The following is a 22,150-nucleotide window of genomic DNA, read 5'->3' on the forward strand; positions in this document are numbered from 1 at the left end:
ATTATTTCGGTTTACTTCCAATTGGTCTAATGCCAATTGCCAACAGTTTGTCCACTATCTACATGGTCTAATTGCCAATTCGTCCACTCACCATTTTGTCTAACAACCAGTTAGCCCAATCGCCATTTAGTCCATATACCATTTGGTCTAATTGTGCAAAATGAAAATGAAATGGATATTAGACCAACTGGTTGAGACGAAATGGTGATTGGACCAAATGGTTATTAGACCAAATGATTATTAAATGAAATGTTGGACGGAATGGCATTAGACTAAATGAGAATAGACCATGTGGTGAGTGGACTAGTTGGCAGTAGATGAATTGGCAATTTACCATTATCTCCTGACAGTTACAAATGATTTGAGTTAATATTTGAGTTAAGTGACTTGATATCTCAAACTTATCCTGTACGAGATTTGTGTCAGTTGGCTGTCCATAGTTAAACCACAACTTTAAACCAGAGTTTACATAAAACCCGACTTCAGAATACAGGCCAGAGTAATTCGCAACATGGTATTGCTATGAGGTAAACTCAGTAACACAACGTTTAGCTTTCAAACTGATTTATTCACAAAATACTTTATCACATATACATATTCAATGTTGGCTGGGTCCGGTGAAACAAAGCTTAGTGACTGATCATACGATTGATTTTTACAAGTGATTTATCAGTGCGATAAATGCAATCAGTCATACACCTGTACTAAGATCAAATACTAAGCTTCGTGATACAGGGCCAGGATTATCATGCACACACTGGAAAGGATTACTACTTCTTGGGAAACACTCAAACAAAAATATGAATTTTGGTTTACGACTACATCTTCAAATAAAAATAAAAGTTTGCGTATCAAATATAACTCTTTTTTTGTTGGTGGTGAATGCAGCTTATAATTTTATTCATTGGCAACTATTTGAATTTGATCCTCCTTTTGCACTTACTTAAAGGGACCAGGGTCCCGTCTTAAGCTAGGGTTACACCGAAACCGAATTCTCCTGAATGAATTCGGACCGATTCTGCCCGAATGCGGCCTCATTCGGCGGATTTGAATGTTCCTGAACCCCAAATTTTCTTGCATTCGCGGAGGGAGAACAGAATAATCCACAAACCACCTGAATATGTGTATTCGCAGTTGATTCGGTTCCGCTGTAACCCTAGCTTAACAAAGAGTTGGGATTGATCCGATTGACTTCAACTATATGGAAATCCATCATTGTCATAATGTTTCCTACAGGAAATTTGTAACCTTTTGTAACCTAAGAGGAGCATACTAAATTGTCAAAAGGATGAATGTACATCATATCTAGAAAACATTTTAAACACACATGCAGCTTACTGGTAGATGTTGACATTGCTGGCTTTCCATAGTTGTGGTTGATCTGATCAATCGCAACTCTTTGTAAGATGAGGCCCAGATTCATATAAAGTCTAACGATTCCAGAAACTTTGCCATTATGGTAACTACCCCGGAATCCTTGATTCTGATTGGCTGCTTAGCATTGTTACCATGACAGTTATCACGATGGCAAAGTTACCACAGTTGTAATTCCTTCATGAAACAGGACCCCATTTTCTTCCTTGTACTCTTATAAACATATAAAGGGTACATTTTATGTATTGAAAAAAAAAATCAGAAGTCAAGATGACATATGTACATATTTGATAAAATATGAAATCATAAATTGCTCGTTCATAATAGAGTGTATGAAGCATAACCAAAGTCCATCTCTGTTGCCTTACATAGGAGCCAATATTGTGTGTAATTTACATCTTGGATTTCCACGAAGAAGTGTCCGAAATGAATGAAAAACTGACCAAATTCCTCATTGGACGTACACAAAAATCCTCCCGTTTTTCTTGATTTTCTCAGAATTAAACTTGGGTTGTTCTTGTATTCATAAAATCAATTGGCTACCTTTGTCTAGTCTGCAGGCAAAGACCCTGATTAAAACTTTGATCAACAAGTGTGTCTCCACGCAAAGACTAGCACATACAAAACTTGTATGAGCGAGAGGGCCTTCAGTACACAAGGCATGAGTAGGTTGCAATTCAGACCCTTAACTCGAGTGAAGGGTTTGCACAGCAGACTAATCTTTGTCCTCAGCGAGCAGCTTGAAAATATGATACCAAATACCAATGAAATACCAATATAAATGAACATAGTTTTCCCTTTTTTAGTTTCAGCAAATACAGTAGCCATACAAATATGTGCATCAGAAGTGAGATATATGTACAGAGTTATGAATTAAATTCATGGATATATTCCAAATTTTTAGAATAATTTGAAAGACATTGATATGAATATTTTGTTAGGAACCAAGGTGTAGGTGAATTAATTTTTTCTACTACATGTATGTATCCTCAGGCAAAAAGCGCTTTATAAATCAGCTATTATTACTACGATATTATTATACTCATTATCATTATTATTATTATTACTATCATTATTATTAGTAGTATCCTTATCATTTATTATCATTATTAATTTTCAGACTGTATCAGCTGTAATAGGAACAAAGAAACCTCAATTTCTTTGTCAGAAACAATCTTGTCCGCTCTTAAAGGGGGAAGTCAACCTTGAGATGAAGTTATTTCAAGAAGGGCCCCTCAATAATAAAGGAATAGATTGATGAAAATGAATTTAATTTTGATTATCATTTACGCCACATATTTAGAATTTCAAAAAACATGTTGATATACATGTAAATATGATTCTATGATTTATTCTAATACAGTGAGAGGGTTCAGACTCAGAGAAACTTGTAAAACCCTAATCCAAATTTGCTAATTTACATGTATTTATTTAAAAAAATTGTAAACATTCTCAGTACGAGTGAAAAGTTAAATGACTCTGAATGTTGTGTTTCTGTTTTAGATAAAACTGATAGGGTTTCCTATTATTATCATCATCAGTACTAGTAATTTTATGCATGCTACTTTCAGCAAACATCCGATTTCACAAAAATGTTTGCACCAATTCTTATAACAATTTTCATAAATGAGAATGCAACTTTTAAGCACAAAGTGCTCAAGGCGATAAATTATCACACCTGACTGTAGCCCCGCCATTTATGTGCACAGGCAATCAGAATTAAATATTACTGTCAGGTACCTATTTACCTCACCTGGGTTGAGTGCAGTACAACAAGGATAAATTATTGCCAAAGATATACATGCCATGACTGAGAGTTGAACCCATGACACTCTCTTTGAAGGACAAGAGTCATATGCAAATTACCGCTAGACCAGACGTGTGATGTGCCCATAAGGTATGCCTATCGCCTAGGAATTGTCCAAATTAAAATAAAACCACCAATCACCACGACAAGCCCTACCACATCACTCAAAACACTTGTAACACACATCGTATTCCCATTCACCAAAAACAGCAAAAGCAAGGCACTTTTAAAGCAAGTGAATAAAATATTGCATATTATTGAACACACACCAAAAATTGACCAAAAAAAGAGAAGATATAATAAATTGCTAGAGGCAGCATCAAATAGCATATTGCTGCTATAAAAGAGAGAGAGCAAGAAATAAAACAGCTTTGGGAAAAAATACATGAAGGTCCAAAGTCCATTCTCATTCTTAATGAGATTGATTTTTTTCCAATCCTATACCTTTTGATAGAATACAGTAAACACTTTACACATATCATATTCAATAATTACAGTGTATGCACTTAGTGACCATATTATCAATAAATATAATATATATACAATTTGTCCATATTAGTATATGTTGTTGTTTTCATTGTGTTTTGGCTTGAAAACTTCGATCGAGGGCTCTCATAAATGCACATACTGAAATTATTTTTGCGAAATGTGTTTAGTGCATTCATGTGATAAAAAATTAAAAGACTACAAATTGTTACATATTGGAAACAGATGCAAAGTGCAAAAATGTGGCGCTATGCCGCTATTGGACTTTCTTTACTCCAATGCCATCAACAGTCTAAACCGATTAATATTCAACTAATAACAAAATGGATTCACAATTTACTGTGCACATTGCTTAATTATGAAACCGTGAAACTAAATCCAAGAAATTATGGTAAAAGAAATAATTGCAAGTTTCTACAAAATCAATTTGTTCTACTTCTTTTAAACTACCAATTGCACATACCTTATATTTTCAAATATAATAGCTTCAGCATGCCAATACATTTTATTATATTAGTTCAGAAATACTCATGACAAGTTCATTCACATACATTTGGTGTCGATCAAAGCTGAAAAATTATCATCTGCTGCAAACTGACATACTGATAACTTAAGGATGGTCATCGTCTAAGCTCCCCCTTGAAAAGACAAATGTCATATTAGAAATGCATCCGAAATTTATCTCCCTTGTTGGATTATTATTGTCTAGGCTCCTAGCTGAAGAAAGGCAACTAGAGTAGAGTCATGCTAAAAATACAAACCTCTAAGAGATTTATGCAAATCTAGTCGAACGGAAGATTTGTTTCTATGATGTCAGATGCCATCAACGATATGAAAATCTTAAAAAATGAATGATGACTATAAAAAGCTGCTCCTCCACATACCTTCCTAGCTGAGTTGCTCACACCTCCCGTAGTTCACTCTTTCATTATAACATAACATCTTTCAGACGAACTCTGCAACCTCTTTTCTGATCCTAATTCTTTACTATTCTTCCATCCCAACAAAGCTACATTCAGACTCACGAAGCCAGCTCCTCACTGAGTCGCTATCGAGCAAATGCTAATGATCGACGACATTCGCTCAATAATCATCTTCCGAACTCTCTTCCGATGAAGATGATTCACTACTACTACTGCTTGATGATATCACTTTCCGACCTGTTCTATTAAAATTTGTAATCCGTGGCAAGCTCGACCTCCCCGTGCCCGAAGAGCTTACTCGACGCACGGACGCAGAGGGGGCCCTCTGCGAATTGGCTTTGCTTAAACTCTGCGTGTGTATTTTGCGTATATTAGTGGTGTCCTGTTCACGTTGTAACCCCGTAAGGCGTTGTGGGCTAGTGTTTGTTTTGGCATTTTGATCTGTCCCGTTGCTGTTGTTCTTTAACGTCTCTGCAGATGATGGTTCAGCATTTGATTCCATTTCAGTGACCATTTGATCCTATGAAGTGAAAAAAATTAAGTTAGAGAAAGAGAGATTAGTGATAAGGAGCAGAATCTCTCATTGAATGAATAAATCAAAATGGCATTGATTTGGGGAAAAATATGTGTTATCATGACCCCCAACTCTGGGGCAATGTTTTGCAAAGAGTTGTGATAAATTTGGATCAATCTCAATTCTGAGATCATTTATTTGTTAGCAATTGATCTGAATTCTCGCTACCCCAAATAGGAACAAAAATCTCATAATGCGCGAGACGAGATAATTTTCACTCCGTCGGGTCGTCATCACCACTTCCGGTTCAGAGTCATGCTCGCGCGAAGTTCGCGATACTGAGTTTTCCACCACGCCGAAATCGATGCCAATCAGTGTAATATGTACAGATTATAATACTTTTTATTAAATTTGGTCAGTTTTGATTCCATTTGAATTATAAATAAAAATAAAAAATATATTTCACATGAAAATAATTTTTATTCATGTTTTTATTTGGTTATAAAAAAAGTAAACAAAAAATGAATATCTTAAAATTTTGCATTTAGCGACCGGCCTGACATCACGATCGGACTAGACTAGACGCTAAATATATACAGTATTCACTCCGTTCAATTTTTCGTCGACCACAAAATGGATAAAAAAATCAGTTTCGGAACTTAAAAAAATCTTAACTGACAGAGGAATACCGTGCGATGGAAAGCGTCGGGCAGAATTAGTGACTTTAGCAGAAAAGACCGTTAAACTGTATCGTGAAAGAGAGGGTTGTGATCACAATTTTTCCGAGCGAAAGCGACGTTGTGTTGTTGTGCATGACGGCACTGTTGATCTGAATGGCAAAACAGTGCATTGGACATCCGAACAGGAAGTTGTAATACCGAAAAGCTATCCCATAATGCAATGCGCGTTACAGGGATTTTCCCGGATCTCGGCGAAATTGCTATTTGGGGTAGCGAGAATTGATTACAACTTTTTGTAAAACTAGTCAAAGCACTAAAATCAATTGAAAAACCAACAGCTTGTGTCAGCCATGGCGTAATTTCCTTTGACAAGAAATTTATCCACATTGTGCTGCAGTCGACCTAGGTGAGGTAAATGGGTACCTGGCAGGAATTTATTCCTTGAAATGCCACCGCGCTGTAAAAGGCTGCGGGGCCAAAGCCAGGGTAATAATATCCAATTAAGCGCATGGGGACGCATTTGACAGTGATATGCGCTATATAAGCATGTTGGTAGTATCATTATTATTATTCTCTAATCTCCATTATATTTCCTCTGACCCCATGGCCCGTATTCTGAAGTCGGGTAGACCATGGTCTAACTTTGTGCTAAAATTATGGGAAGTCAAACACGTCAAAATTTTGTTTACATTGTACGTTTCTTGTGTTGACTGTGCTCTTTCCTATTTCTTAAATGGTGAAGACAATTATCTTATTCATCCTTCCCAGATAAGAATGTTTTGAGAGTCAAATGAGCTGATACTATGAACCTCTACTGTTAGAGATTTATGTCACAATTGGCTATCCAAAGTTAAACCACAACTTTAGACCAGAGTTGAAATCAAACCTGACTTCAGAATACGGGCCCATGGCTCTGTCTGACAAAGAGTTTTGATCGATCAGGGGCCCGTTGCAGAAAGAGTTGCAATCAAACGCAATTCTAAAAATCACATGCAACTTGATTTTCAACCAATCAACAGCGCACATTTTGGATTTGCGATTGATTTTTTTACTTGCGTCTAAACGCAACTCTTTCTGCAACGGACCCCTGATTAATGTCTTGATTGCAAATGATCTGAAGTGATCATAATTGGTAAACTCATCAGCTTTGCTTCATTCTCTGTATTTATGCCTTCCAATTCAGGGCCCTGTCTTACAAAGAGATAAGATTGATCTTTATTAATGAAAAAAAAATCCATATTTTATTTTTTATTGTTCGAAATAGTCATGAAATGAAATACTCCGAAAATTTGCTTTGCCCAATTGATCGTGGACCTGGCAGCCGCTGTGCAGCGCCAGATCGACGAGGCTCTATCCCTTTAATCGTTGAACGCCAAGCAGGGTAGCAGCAACTCCCATCTTTTAACGTCTTTTGGTCTGACGCGGCCGGGGTTTGAACCCCCGACCTCCCAGTTGTTAGACGGATGCTCTACCAACTGAGCCAACACACCGGTGCTAATCTCAACACTGAGATCCATCTCATAGTTGAAAGCGATCTGGGTTACGTTGCAGAAAATGTTTCAATGAAAGAGAACTCTCAAAATCTTACACAACTCCAGAATGTTCGCTCCTGATTGGTCCAAAATCAAGTTGCGTTTGATTTTAGAGGTTGTGTTTGATTACAACTCTTCCAGCGAGGCTTCCCTAGAATATTGATCACAACACTTTGTTCAGATGGGACCCTGAAATTAATTCACAAACTCACCAGCTTCGCTTCATTCTGCGTTATCACATCCTCAAGCTCTTTCTTCCAGCCGAGAACCCGGGCGAACTTCTGGACGCACTCCACCAGGTCGCCCGTCACGGCCAGGTCGTTGTGACGGCTGGAGGAGGGGCGCGAGAACGGCCCCACCACCTCTCGATTGATGAGGAGACGGGGGATGAATGGGCGCACAGAGTCCACTATACCAGCAAAGGGGTACACCTGAAACATTGAAAATAAGAGCAGATGCAAGAAGAGAATGGAAAAAGGAATTTCTCAGTTGTTTTCCTTATAGCATATTCATTAACATACAATGTATATTCATAGTTTACTTATTTCAAAAACAACGATATAAATACTGCATCCAATGTCTGAAATGTATTGGGTTATAATAGGTTCATAAATAAAAAAATAGAAAATAGGAAAAAAAAATACAGATCCACAATAATACATGTAATAGAGCTGGTAAGATTGTAAAAAAAAATTGTAAAAATTAGTAATATGAAACTGAATTGATGGTGGGCAATTATTTTCATTAATTATTAAATAGTACCTAGTACATGTCAGAAAATGAAAATAATAAATAGATCAATTTGATAGACAGATCCAGTAATTTTGTTAAAAAATAGATATATACAATTGGTCGTGTGTTCCAATCCCACCATGGCCTAGCGTCCCTTGCAAGGCATCGATCCACACTTTGCCACCCTCCACCAAGGTGTTTAATGGGTACCAAGTAGGATGCAAAAGCCCATGCAGTATGCCGAGCAGTCGAGTCTTAGAACTCATGTTGGAATGCTCCACAGGGAGTGGAGAAAGTGCATACATTATGTGCGAGCATGACATGATCCAATGACCAGGGTAACAATGTTGAGCACTTAGAAACAAAATGTATTAAGCACTATAGAATAATAATAACAACAAAAGGCATTTATATTGCGCCATCATTCTAGAAATAATCTACTTCGAGGTGCATTTCCATTATCATTATTACCCCAGCTTTAGCTCAAGCTGCCTTCCAGCATTCAGTGCATTAATTCTGCTGGGTACCCATTCACCTCACTCGGGTCAATGCAGCACAACGTGGGTAAATATCTTGCTGAAGAAAAACACTCCACGACTGGGATTCGAACCCACATCCTTCTGATTGAGAGACACGAGTCGTAACCTCTAGACCACGGCGCCCCACGTATATGAATGTAACTATTATTATTACCTCTAAAGATGTTCCCATGATGATAAGAAGATCACACAGAGGCATATCTTTCATGTAGTAGAAGAACCTCTTCGGCAAGTCTTCACCAAAGAACACAATGTTGGGTTTGACCACACCCTACAAAAGAAAATCAAGATGAAAACATTGTAATGGCCGTAAATAATCTTATAACCTCTCTTCACTTCATCCTGCTACTACTCAAACCATCGCTACTCAAACCATATTCAGATCTTCTCATCTGGTTTAGTCCTTTTCAGGACTTAACTCACTTTCAAGAAAGGAATATCTCTAATTTCCTCTTTTCATCCTTTCTCGTCTTTCCATTTTAATTTTTCTGCCTGTATTTCCTTTCCCTTCTTCATTTCACACATGGTGAACCGTAAACCTTCTCCACGTTAATAATTTTATAGTAATAACAATATAATGAATTTAAAGAGCACAGAAACTATTAAATAAAGTATAATATGTTCTGCTATTCTAAATAAGACTTCTTGACATGCTCTTTATTAATTATCCGTATTAAATAAATGCGTTTTAATTTCTTTAATTTCAAGCTGTTTACAGATGGTGCTTTCCTGACTTCCAGGGGTATGATATTCCAGACCTTTGAGGCTACATATATGCAAATGCTCTATCACCTAGTATTAGTACATTTGTTTTTAAAGATGGGATCTATAACACCAAGGAATCCATTTGAGCTGTGCAAGTTGCAATCTTGTTAATTGGTTTCATCTGTTTTTAAGTGTAAGGCACTCTAAGCAAGTACATGTAAATATAATTAAAGGTTTGGGGCCTTTCACAATGACTTACAACTATGGTAACTTTGCAATTATGGCAACTATCATGGAAACCTTCATTCTGATTGGCTGCTGAGCCCTGTTACCATGGTAGTTGTCATAATGGTAAAGTTACAACAGTTGAAAGTCCTTAATGAAACGGGCCCCTGTTCAAGAAACTTACTGTACAAGTTGGCCTTGTGCATCTTGGTATTTTGTCATTGAATATAGTTCCCTGTGTTTAGATAAGAAAGTAACAAGATAAAAGAATAAGTCTGGAATTCATATAAGAAAAGTGAAAAGCATATTGCAGTCTTGCCTGCATTATGTAATGCAATATAGCAGAACTGGCCTTGATAATAACTTAATGTACAATGAATAACTTTTCAAAAAAGAAAGGAGAAAAACAATAACAAACATTCATTTGATAATAAATGAAATCCTAAGTCCATTGACCTCTAATGACTTTAGAACTTTGTCACTACTATCAAAAGAATAAAACATTAGAATATTATTTTCATGTGTAATACATGAAACAAGGAAAGCAACAAGACCACATTTGATTTATATACATATATACAAGAATGGAATTTATACAAAAAGAAACAAAATCTGAAGAGATAAATCTTAGTTTCAATGTTAGCTCAAAAACACTGCCAACAATCGCACAAACTAAAAACAATCTGTTTGATTTATACATTATCATAATTGTCGTTATACTTTTTGTGTCAAATTGACCCCTCGGCCCTGTCTTACAAAGAGCTGCGATTGATCCAATCTATGGAAAGCCAGCAATGTCAACTTCCGGGGCCCGTTTCATAAAGAGTGCAACTGTTGTAACTTTGCCATTATGGCAACTACCATGGTAACAGGGCTCAGCAGCCAATCAAAATCAAGGTTACCATGGTAGTTGTCATAATGACAAAGTTACAACAGTTGTAACTCTTTATGAAACGGGCCCCTGATATGCATGTTTGTTCAAAATATTTTCTAGATATGATGTAGGATTCATACATTCATGGTTTTCTCAAAAATTCAGTGTCCTCTTTGTTTGCAAATGACTTTGTGCAGTTTCTGTACAAAAAATTATGACATTGATAGATTCCCATACAGTCGAGGTCGATCAGATCAATCGTAATTCTTTGTAAGACGGGTCCCTGACATACCTTGACACTCTCTCCTTTGTGCTCATAACCACACTTGGTGCAGGTACACCTCGTAAATGTCCCATGAGCCTCTACCAGCTTATCTCCAGGGATACCAGCCACTAAAATAATAATAATAATAATTTATAATAATAATAATAACAGTCAGTTCTTGTATAGCCCATAACACATTGTGAATAACGTCTCTATGCGCTTCCAAAAGGACTTGGATATTATAACCCCGGCTGTATCTCAAGCACTCAGTGCATTTCAAGGAATAAATTCCTGCCAGGTACCCATTCACCTCAACTGTAATGGGGTAAATACAAAATGTCAATCATCCAGGGTTTATATCCAGTTTAGTCCCCAACTAGGAGGGTGTTTGGATTCACCTCGCACTAACAGAGATCCCCTTCAACCACTCCCTCCACTCTACTCTATTCAGTGTATCCTCTCCCTCAACCCAACCCTCCTACGATCCTCCATCACTCAAGTGCCCCTCTCAAACATGGCCAAAATCCCTCCTCAAAACATGCCCATACCAATGTACTCCATTCCCCTCTGCCATCTGATCCGCCTTCTATACAATGAAAACATTAAAATAAATATAAAATACAGTCAAGACTGCCTAAGTCACACTTAAGTGAAATGATATGCAGGGGGGTAGTAATTTTCAACATCAGGAGGAATAAGGCATTTCATCAACATTTTCTGTTGGATAAGCAATCAGATCTGACAATTATGTCTTTGACTGACAACTTGTTTTCAGTTTTGATGGGATAAGACGCGACTGTTTCAGTCTCAGTTTGTTGCTATGTAACCTTCAGACCAGGGTTGTTTGATTTAAATCATGTCGATTTAAATCATGATTTAAATCGCGATTTAAATCACTTGATTTTTTTTTTAAAAATCACTGATTTAAATCGACTTTTATGAAAAAAATTAGTTTTCTCTATTTTCTCTTCTTCTTAACAGATACTTTCAATGTAATCATTTTCATTTCTGTTCCACATGCTTTAGAGATACTTTAAAAGAATGATACACCCTCATGGAGTCTGATTTAACACCACTGTTTTATTTTCAAATTGTAAAACAAGCAAAACTGATGAAAACAACAAGTTTCTAACGAAGTAATGATAAATAACTCTCTGTATGTACACCAAACTGTTAAATCTTCAATAAAATAATATATAAAATCTACAAAGGTGCTCAAAGTCCACAACTTGGATACTTTTACAAAACAGCTGAACTACTTGTATGTACCTCCTTCTTGTTACTATTAATACCCATTCTTTCAATTACTTAAGTTGAAGGCATATGTGTACATTTGATAAGAATTACATGTATATTTGCATGCCTTTAATAATGTCAATTTTGTTGGAAATTCTCAAGTTCTTTGAGTACTTCATGCATTGGAGTAACACTTCGGATGTTTTGAACTGACTGATATAAAAATTTCAAGAGTTTAAATGTATACATAATACATAACATTACTTGGGCTTCCATAAAATGTCCCTCTCTATAATGCAAATAAAAAAAAATAAAAAAAATAAAATTACCTGTATATAAGTGGATTATTGTGTCAAATAGTACAATACACAATGTTCAAAAGACTACTTGACCACTATTATTGGTGTAAAACAGTTTAAATATAGTTTAAAACTTGTTAAGTGTGACCATCTTTTTTCGTTGGAAAAAAATCAAAAAAATCTGATTTAAATCATAAAAATCAGATTTAAATCATAAAAATCAGATTTTTTTGATTTTTTTAAAAATATCAAAAAAATCAACAACCCTGCTTCAGACACTGACAACTTTTTTTTTATGAAACAGTTATAACATGCAAAGCATGTATCTTCTAAGTCAAATTTTTCCGAAATCGACTCAACTTCCGCAGCGATCTGACTTCAACAGATTTATCAAGGTTTGTTAGAAATGAAGAATCCAATATTTTCAGACTTACATCTCTCCAGCCCGTCTATATTCTGCGTATACATCCTGAGAAGCAGTCCCTTATCATAGAGCATCCGAACAAAGTAGTGAACGTAATTAGGACGGTACTTCCCTGAAGGATACAGCTCTTTGGCTAGGGCGAAGAAAGGCTTTGGGTTCTTGCGGAAGAAGTCAATGTCAAAGATGGCTTCGGGATAAGGGATGCTGTATTGCTGTAGGTTGTCGTATAGACCCGACCCTGGAGATCTGAATAAATTAAATAAATAAAATAAACAAAATAAATGAAATGAACAAAATGAGTAAAATAAACAAAAAGTAAAGAAATAAAATAAATAAACAAATAGTATACAATAAATTGAATGAATGAACGAACGAACAAACAAATTGGATGGATGGATGGATGAATGAATAAATGAATAAGTGGGTGGGTGGGTGGGTGGATGGATAAATAAATAATAATAAATAAATAAATGAATGAATGAATGAATGAATGAATGAATGAATGAATGAATGAATGAATGAATGAATGAATGAATGAATGAATGAGTGAATGAGTGAATGAGTGAATGAGTGAATGAGTGAATGAGTGAATGAATGAGTGAATGAATGAATGAATGAATGAATGAATGAATGAATGAATGAATGAATGAATGAATGAATGAATGAATGAATGAATGAATGAATGAATGAATGAATAAATAAATAAATAAAATGAATAAATTACTGTTGACTCATCTGTACCTGAAATCTGGGATACCACTAGGTGTACTGATCCCTGCACCAGCCATCACAACAATGTTCTTACTCTTCTTCATTAGGATTCGTCTTGCTATGTCTTCTATCTTCTTACATGATGAACTGTTACCCGCAGAGGTCGACTGTCGTCTGCTCGGCGTAACACTGTAATCAATAACACATTAGGGGGTCGTAGCATTAAGATATTCACTAATATTCACAACTGATTTGCAATTTGCAATTACACTTTATTTAAGAATTGATTGTATAGTTTGTATGTTACATCTATGTTGGAATTGATAATTGACCTAAACGTAATATCAAAACTAATAAATTTGTAAACTTTGATGCTACTAATGTGGTAGAGAGACAAGTAACAAATAACTCCAAGTGTTTCTGAATAAGACATTGTAACACCGAGCAGTTAAGAAATTCTTTTTTTTTGTGAATACAACATTGGCCTGGAATCAACTCCCTAACAAAGTTGTCAGCAGTACATCACCAGAGGTGTTTAAAGCCAAGATCGAAAAAACCCACCTACGTTTCGACTAAACTCATTTGCGCCCTCTCCTAACCCAGTGCACTATACCGAACGGTCCTGCATTGTATTACATCCAGATCCAGATAACAATCATGAATATCAATAATCAGTCATCTGCCCCCTTTCTTCATACTTGCTCTAACTTTAGACAGGCTTTAATTGAGTACTTGTCGGACCATTAATACATGTAAGATTAACAAATTTACTCACAAGTAGGGGAATTTCAAGGAACTTATTTGCAATCAGTTACATAATCAATCGTCAAATGTAATTGATTCAGGCACTTAAAATGTACTTGCAATGGATTAAAGGTTCCTTGCAACAACCCCCGTTGTTCTAATTTCATACCTTCTTGATGCTTTCTTGTCATCGATCGCCAATTTCTGAAACGATTTGTTCAAAGATCGTTCCGACGATGCACTTCCCGTCCTCAGGATGTTTCGGTTTTTATTGATGTTGCTCGCGCTACTGGAAGCAGGAGCCTTTCTTGATCCAGGAACCCTAGTGGTGCCATTGTTTCGCGGAAGTCGAGGCGGTGGCTTGGTGGAATGATTGCGCAATCTTGTCCGGCCCCCACCGGCAGAACTGGCATTGGGAGCTGATGACACACCATCTTAAAATAGAAATGAGTAAATAAGCATTTGTTCTTGAATTATTGAAGCATTAAAAAATAATAGTCTCAAAAATGAATAATCTCACAATAAAGGGCAAACTATACATGGTACACATATATGCCATAATGCAAAAATGCCTAGATCTATGTAAAATATTTATAGATCTACACTACCACCACTACCAGTCACAATTCTTTGACTACCTATTTACCTGTTTCACCAGAGAACAATAGATTCGGTCCACTGAATTTATTGTTCTCTGGTGAAACAGGTAGTCAAAGAATTGTGACTAGGGTTAATTCAAAATATATCAATGAAGAGACGGATTTGTTTCAAATTAATGATTTAATATGAGAAAGGGAAGATGGGAGATGAACCGCCAAAAAGGCAAAGTGAATCTGAATGGACCAGTGACATACATGTAAACAAGGATAACGCCATTACTTTCATAAAGATCATATCCTTTTAGGGTTTGACTGTCACTAGATTCTACATGTAGATCTACTGACTTTAAATAGGCCTAGTATCTACTACTAGCTTTCTGATTTGTGTGCCTACAGGTAGTCTATTGACTGAAGTCAGACCGAGTTGATCTAACAACAAAAAAAGTTAGGATCTCTCATCCTGGTGGGTGTTTCATAAAGCTGTTTGTAAACTAAGAGTGACTTTAAGAACGACTGGTGATCCTTTCTTGTGGAAAATGATACATTCATTGACGATGGTTGAAGCGTGTAAGAAAGGTTCACCAGTCGTTCTTAAAGTCGCTCAAGGTACCGTTTCATAAAGCTGTTCGTAAGTTAAGAGCGACTTTAAGAATGACTGGTTTCCTTTCTTACGCGCTATCGCCAATGAATATACCATTTGCCAAAAGAAAGGATCACCAGTCGTTCTTTAAGTCGCTCTTAACTTACGAACAGCTTTATGAAACACCCACCAGGTCTCCAAACAATGTCAGACAAACTGACAAAGCCAAAGGCCCATCAAGGCATCATTCATTATTAGACAAAAAGCTTTGGTCTCTGTTTTATTGGTTGTTCCGCTGAACTCCGTTGGCTCCAATCACCAATTACAGAGACCGAAGGGACTCAATGGCCATATCTTTATGTATTAAGTTCGGATAAACCAGGGAAGTGGGAGTTGCGCGACAGCCAAAGTAAGTCACTGTTTTTTCCCTATTTGAGTTTATTTTTTCCTGTTTTTGTGCATTTCAGGCCAAAACGGAATAATAATCTTTAAGACTTTACTTTAGTATGGCCATGGCCCAGTTCTTTTTATACTTATAGTAAGACCACCACATATCGACCACCTCTTTTGAAACTGACCACCTTGCGCGCATTATTGCGTATTACAAACGATACGTGCGGGAGAGTAGGCGCAGTGTCCATAGGAACGGGAAGAATCGATTTTACGAGATAAAAAGAAGGGGGGAAAGGTAAAAATTTAGTAGAATTTATCAAAATTGTTTAGACTAGACCCGAACCCTGCCAAAAAACAGTTGTTCATACCAAGAAATCCGATAGGGAACGGCTTTAGAACAAATATCCGTCGTCAATCGTCGAATCGTCGCAGTGGAAGTAGTGAGACGATCATTTAGCATGTTGACATCATAGAACTGATTTGGAAGAGTCAAAATATTTCGCCACCGCGACAAGAATCGGCCGTAAACTTAGTGTATCGCGGGTGGTCGGTTTCAAAAGAGGGTGCAAATTGAGCAAATGTAAACCGTCGTATTAGTTGTTCGCCAATATTTACGCGAATTGAATCGGAGTCGCCGATCGAAACATGGGAATCTGATCTGCTCACTTTTCTGCATGAATGAGACGAAAACTGGGTAAAACTGATTAATATTTTCGTAGATAAGATGCTTAGAAAATTAGGTGGTCGATAAGGGGTAGTTCCAACCATATATATTTTTATGAAATAAGGAAAAAAATTGATGAGCCCCATCGGGGGGATTTAGCATTGTTTACCCCCAATTGGCGGCTGCACAATCACGAGCCGTCTGTGTACGAGACTGAGAAATATAAAACAAAATTAAAATGTTTAAAAAAAACTCCTTGTTCTTGAAACAGGGGGCTGCCTGCTCCTGTCTACATTCATACCGTAAGTAACGGTGTATTAACCGCACCCTTGTATTAACCGCACCCCCCACTTTCGGATGAAAAAAAAAAAAAAAAGTCATCAAACTGACTTTCTTTCTCTAATATGCGTATTTAAGAAAGAGTCAAGAACCAAAAATGTAAAAAAAAATATCAAAGTACCGGTATTACTGGTAAAAAAAATGATGGGAAATCAGCGCTTCGTCACTTATCTGCAAATTGCCGACATTATTGGCCAACTACACATTCACCTCACACACACACATATGGTACCGGTGTTCATTGCAAGTACCGATACCAGCATCAACATGGGAGCTCATCCATTCGAGAAGATCGTTCATACCATATTTCCTGCATCACAGCCCCACTTTTGCTTTCAGAATTCTGTCTAGCATTCAATGTCTTGACATGAATTTCAGACACGGGAATATAGGAAGGTTCAAGATACGAGAAATTTGTGATTTTGTTCAGGTGTTTTTCTTGTCTGCTTTGAACCACTACCGGTAGTTCTCAGTACGTGTGTGGCGGTATCTTACAGACAGCAAATAGGGGAAAAAATGCTAGTACCGGTATACCGTATTTTCAATGGGAGCTCTGGGCGTGCATAAAATGAATAATAATAATTTTAAAAAATAAAAAGTCGGAAGGAATGAAGACGGGGATTGAAGATTGATTTTAAGATGATGGATGATAGAGAGAAATTAAGGAAATTGGAGTTTAAAACACAGAGAAAAAAAGTAACGTGGGGAAATGAGAAAGAGAAGAAATTTAAGAGCAAGAATGAGATGAAGAGAGATAGGAGTTCGAGATAAATAATTTTTCTTTCTTTCTTGCATATTAAGAAAAAAAATGAAAAATAAGGAAATGAACGAAAGAATAAAGAGGAAAATTATAGATTGATTTTAATATGAGGAATGACAATGAAAAAAAAATGTTCGTTCATAACGCCATTAGGCCTTCTTTTTCTGTTCCAAAATTTGCTTAATGCGTGACAGTAAACATCAAAATAATAATACAGGTAATCAATAAATGAGTCAAATTGAAATTATGACATGAATTTCATGAAACTTTCTTCCGTTTACCTCCCTCCTCATGGCACAAAATTGTCAAATAATACCAATAATTTGTCAAACATTATAACAGCCACAGAAAGGTAAAGCGCCAGCTTACGTTGACGTTGCGATAAACATTATATGCGTGTCTTATTCAGCTAGCCGCACCGTGCTGTTCGGTCGATTGTCGATTAGCGTCTGAACTTTGCCGCGTTGACTAATAAATGACAACAAAGACAAAGTCACACCATTCAAAATGTCAGTTTCATGAAGGTAGGTGCGTTTGTTACCGTAATCTAACTTTGAGGGACATTTACGGTAGATACCGGTAGTCATAGTTGCTTCCCTTTTATACCCGCGGCTCATGCCCCTCTAAACGGCATTGGCCCAAGCGGCTACGCTCGGCCACCCGACGCGAGTTGTAAACTGGTAGTGGTATCGGGCCGAGATTGGCTTGGCTCAGACCTATCACCGTGTATAAACCGCACCCCCGACTTTTGATTCTGTCCCGCCGAGAAAAAGGTGCGGTTAATACACCGTTACTTACGGTATTCATTAAAGGGGAAGTTCACCCTGACAAAAAGTTTATTGTAAAAATAGGAGAAAAAATAATAAATTCATCAAATAATTAAAAAGTTATTAGAATTTCAATTATTTGATTTGTGAAGTCATATGCGAACAGCATTCCTACATAGCGAATGGTAAAAAATCAATGAAATGTCATTTGTTATGTTGGTTGTTCAGCTGAACTCCGTTGGCTTCACTCACCAAATACAGAGACCGAAGTTCTAGCGCGATCTGTACAGGGGACTCAATGGCCATATGTTTATGTATATAAGTTTGGATAAAACAGGGAGGTGAAGTTGCGCGACAGCCGAGGTAAGTCACTGTTTTGTTCCTTTTAACTTGATTTTTCCCCGTTTTTTGGCAATTAATGCCAAGAGGGAATATTAATTTGCATTTCGGATGCGTTAATTTTCAAAAGTTTGATTCATTAAAGACAAAAATTGAAGAGACCCGACGGGGGGATTTTGCATTGTAAGTCCCCTAATGGTGGCTGCACGATAGCGAGCCGTCTGTGTACGAGGAGAAATTTAAAAACTAAAAAAACTCCTCGAAACAGACGGCTGCCAGCTGTCTACAGTCAGTGTAGACAGGAATAACCGTCGTTTCTGGGGATTTATTCAACAATTTCTGACATTTTACTGTAATCCCCATTTACCGACGGTAGGGTGTACGTGTGGGCTCGCATGTGTTCTCATTCCCTCCCTTTTGTCAATTCACAGTCCAAAGTTTGATGTAATTTTACACATCGAATTTACAATCTAAGGATGTATAAACAACAAACTTTTAAAACTTTATATTTTAACATTTAAATACTTTAAACGATATAGATGAAAAAGGCATGAAAAATATACTTTACCGATGTTTAATTGGGTTGAACACGATAAAAATGGTCAAAATGGCAGCCAAACTATAAAATATTTACAAACGAACGTCAACAATCACGAATGTGATATCGATATTGCTTTCGATATTATACAATCTGCTCCATATGCGAACGAAACCGAAGATAAACGATACTAGTTATACTAGTACTAGTACTAGTTATAATCGCGATATATCGATTCGAGACATTAAGTTAATACGATAATGACGTCATTCAAGATGGCAACTTGCAAGAAAAACCGTCAGGTCAGGTGAAAATGTCTTAGATGACAGATTTCTCAATCATCCAGAGGATTTTTTTCAATAACTCCGGCCCAAGGTATGCAATTACTTAAGTAGGGACAGTGATTTTCCGCGATCGCGGAAAACGGACGGAATTCACGGAAAGGGTGTTTTGAAACGGAAAGTGTCATTTCAAACGGAAAATCACGGAAAACGTATTTTCCCTCAAAATACACAGAATAGCAACAGAAATTACTCCAAAATCACAACAAAATGAGAATATTAAATGGCCACAAAACCCCAGAAAACACGATCTCACTTCGCTACTTTCATGACAATTCACACATCGTGACTGCACTCGACATCAGCACACTTGATTGTACCCCGCATCGTAGCCGTACCCTGCCGGCGCCGGGTTGGGCTTCACATGCACACACATATCGTTCACTGCACGGTCGTGTGTTGCTGCCCTCTACGTTTGAAGATGTAACAGCACGATATCGTGGTCTTAAAATCCAAGATGGCGGATTGGCAAAAGCCGTTGACTGATGATAACGATGTCCAAAAAACCCCAAAATTATCGATGAAATATCATTTCAACGTGAAATAATGCTAATAATGTGAAAGGTGAGGATGTATGCATGCTAAATGGGGTTGGGAAAATATTTTATGCACCCGCATAGATCCGATTAGAACGGATTCTATTGACTGTGTTGTTGGTACAGTAGCAGATACAAATTTTGACCAGTGCGAGTGTTGTGATTTTGCTATTCAATGTGTAAACGGAATTGTCACTTTTCCGTGTGTACAAAGTCTATGGGGGAAACGGAATTTCCGTTTTCTGACATGCTGAAACGGAATTTGAGATTTTCTGAAACGGAAAAGGCAATTTTTTGAAACGGAAAATCACTGTCCCTACTTAAGTTATTTATATTTACCTGATAATGGAAACCATGAAACTTTCAATTTTGCTTAAAAAACAGTTTTAAATCGCGATCTATAAAACGCTAGTTCACTATACGTTGGCTGTAGGTACGGGGCCCCATCCCCTTCAGTCTATGTATGGTGAGTGGAGCCAACGTAGTTCAGCGGAACAACCAAAATACAGAGACTGAAGCTTTTGGTCTACAGTCAGTGTAGCTTGAAACCTTAATTATATTACTTCTTCTTCTTCTTCTCTATACAGGCCACCGTCTGGCTAGCCTGGAGGCGTCTGGGGAGTGAAAGTAATATACTGTACGTATGGTCACTCCCCTAACGCCTGGGAGCCTAAGCTATATTCCCACACGCACGGGTACAAAACCTGAAACTTTCGCCCCCGAGATTTCTACTTTCCCTCTAAAAGATCTAGCCCTAAAACACGTAAATGGAGTTAAACTCCATTCCCAACATTTCTGCGATATTGATTACATTTTTAAAGAAGAATTCATGAAAAAAAACGAGAAAAATGTTATGAAAAGATGAGAGAGCTTACGGCCGTGTTTACGTCGCCATCTTGATTTCTTTGTCTTCCGCTTGGCGACAGCACGCAATCAGCACGCGATTGCGTGCTGTCGCCAAGCGGAAGACAAAGAAATCAAGATGGAGACGTAAACACGGCCGTAAGCTCTCTCATCTTTTCATAACATTTTTCTCGTTTTTTTTCATGAATTCTTCTTTAAAAATGTAATCAATATCGCAGAAATGTTGGGAATGGAGTTTAACTCCATGTACGTGTTTTAGGGCTAGATCTTTTAGAGGGAAAGTAGAAATCTCGGGGGCGAAAGTTTCAGGTTTTGTACCCGTGCGTGTGGGAATATAGCTTAGGCTCCCAGGCGTTAGGGGAGTGACCATACGTACAATATATTACTTTCACTCCCCAGACGCCTCCAGGCTACGTCTGGCGACTGGCGTATTGTCGTAACACATGGGGCAGCTGCTCGTTTATGACGTCACAAATCCAAAACTTTCAACTCTAATAACTTTCTTACTATTTAACAGATTTTCCTCAAACCTTCACCAATAATATTTTTTACTATTTTTTCTGCTATTTTTACAACAAAGTTTTCTTCAGGGTGAACTTCCCCTTTCGGGCTTAATTTAAGGGCTGATATGCTTATTAAATACCACATCAAGTATTACAGGGTTATTCTAATATTCTAACGTTAGGCCCTAACTTAAATTAAGGCCTAACTTGTTAGAATTACCTCGAGAAACGATCGCATCCTTTTCCTTCAGTTTCGGCTTGATTTCTCCACGCAAGTTCCCCGTGAAGTTTCGGCTGCTCGTTGCCATCATCAACCGACGCAGCATCATTCTCCACAAAACTTCCACGGACGGAGTCTTCGAAACCGCCGCATCTCATGAAATTCAGCATAAATTCATGCTAATTAATATATTGCCAACTGTCAGCAGATGACAAAACATGAGTCTCATTCGGAAAATAAGATTTCTTTCACTATTAAAGCCAATTTTTTATAAAATTCTAGTTGATGAAATCGTCTTGACCAGGTGAAATATGCGGCATTCGCAAACTCTGACATTATACTGATTTTGAACGTAGATGGCGTATATACTTTTTACAGACTTCGACGACAACTGCACTTATCATAGAAAATCATAGATTTAGATTTAGATTTAGATTTTATTTCCGCTCAACAATTTTTTCAAAATATAATCAAAGTAACAATACATATTCAATATAATCGATAATACAGAAAAATCAATGAAATTTCGTAACAAATGTTGAATATAAATTAAACAAAACTACAATTTGTTGCAGTAATTTTATCAATGAAAAGAAACAAGAAATGACTTGCCAAGAAAAGCAAAAGATAGAGATAT

At 37.0% G+C, this 22,150-nt stretch overlaps 1 protein-coding gene across 1 annotated transcript; it reads right to left on the bottom strand.

The window, feature by feature from the left end:
- Positions 1-547: 547 nt before the first annotated feature.
- LOC129268114 (NAD-dependent protein deacetylase sirtuin-3-like) lies at positions 548-21,865 on the bottom strand. Its single transcript, XM_064104947.1, has 9 exons — positions 21,514-21,865; positions 14,240-14,504; positions 13,357-13,515; positions 12,626-12,861; positions 10,684-10,784; positions 9,702-9,752; positions 8,742-8,858; positions 7,529-7,747; positions 548-5,110 (listed from the first exon to the last, which is right to left on the bottom strand). The coding sequence occupies exons 1-9, from the start codon at positions 21,620-21,622 to the stop codon at positions 4,751-4,753; spliced, it is 1,617 nt and encodes a 538-aa protein (XP_063961017.1). The 5' UTR covers positions 21,623-21,865; the 3' UTR covers positions 548-4,750.
- Between the last annotated feature and the right edge of the window lie 285 nt (positions 21,866-22,150).

The sequence above is a fragment of the Lytechinus pictus genome, chromosome 9, assembly GCF_037042905.1.
Source record: "Lytechinus pictus isolate F3 Inbred chromosome 9, Lp3.0, whole genome shotgun sequence".
Lineage (NCBI taxonomy): Eukaryota > Metazoa > Echinodermata > Echinoidea > Temnopleuroida > Toxopneustidae > Lytechinus > Lytechinus pictus.

Coding starts and splice junctions, on each gene's coding strand:
- LOC129268114 (XM_064104947.1), bottom strand. CDS start 21,622: ATGATGCTGCGTCGGTTGATGATGGCAACGAGCAGCCGAAACTTCACG. Junction 12,862..13,356: donor AGTGGTATCCCAGATTTCAG/GTACAGATGAGT, acceptor TAATTTATTCAG/ATCTCCAGGGTCGGGTCTAT. Junction 8,859..9,701: donor GCACAAGGCCAACTTGTACA/GTAAGTTTCTTG, acceptor TTTCTTTTGTAG/GGTGTGGTCAAACCCAACAT.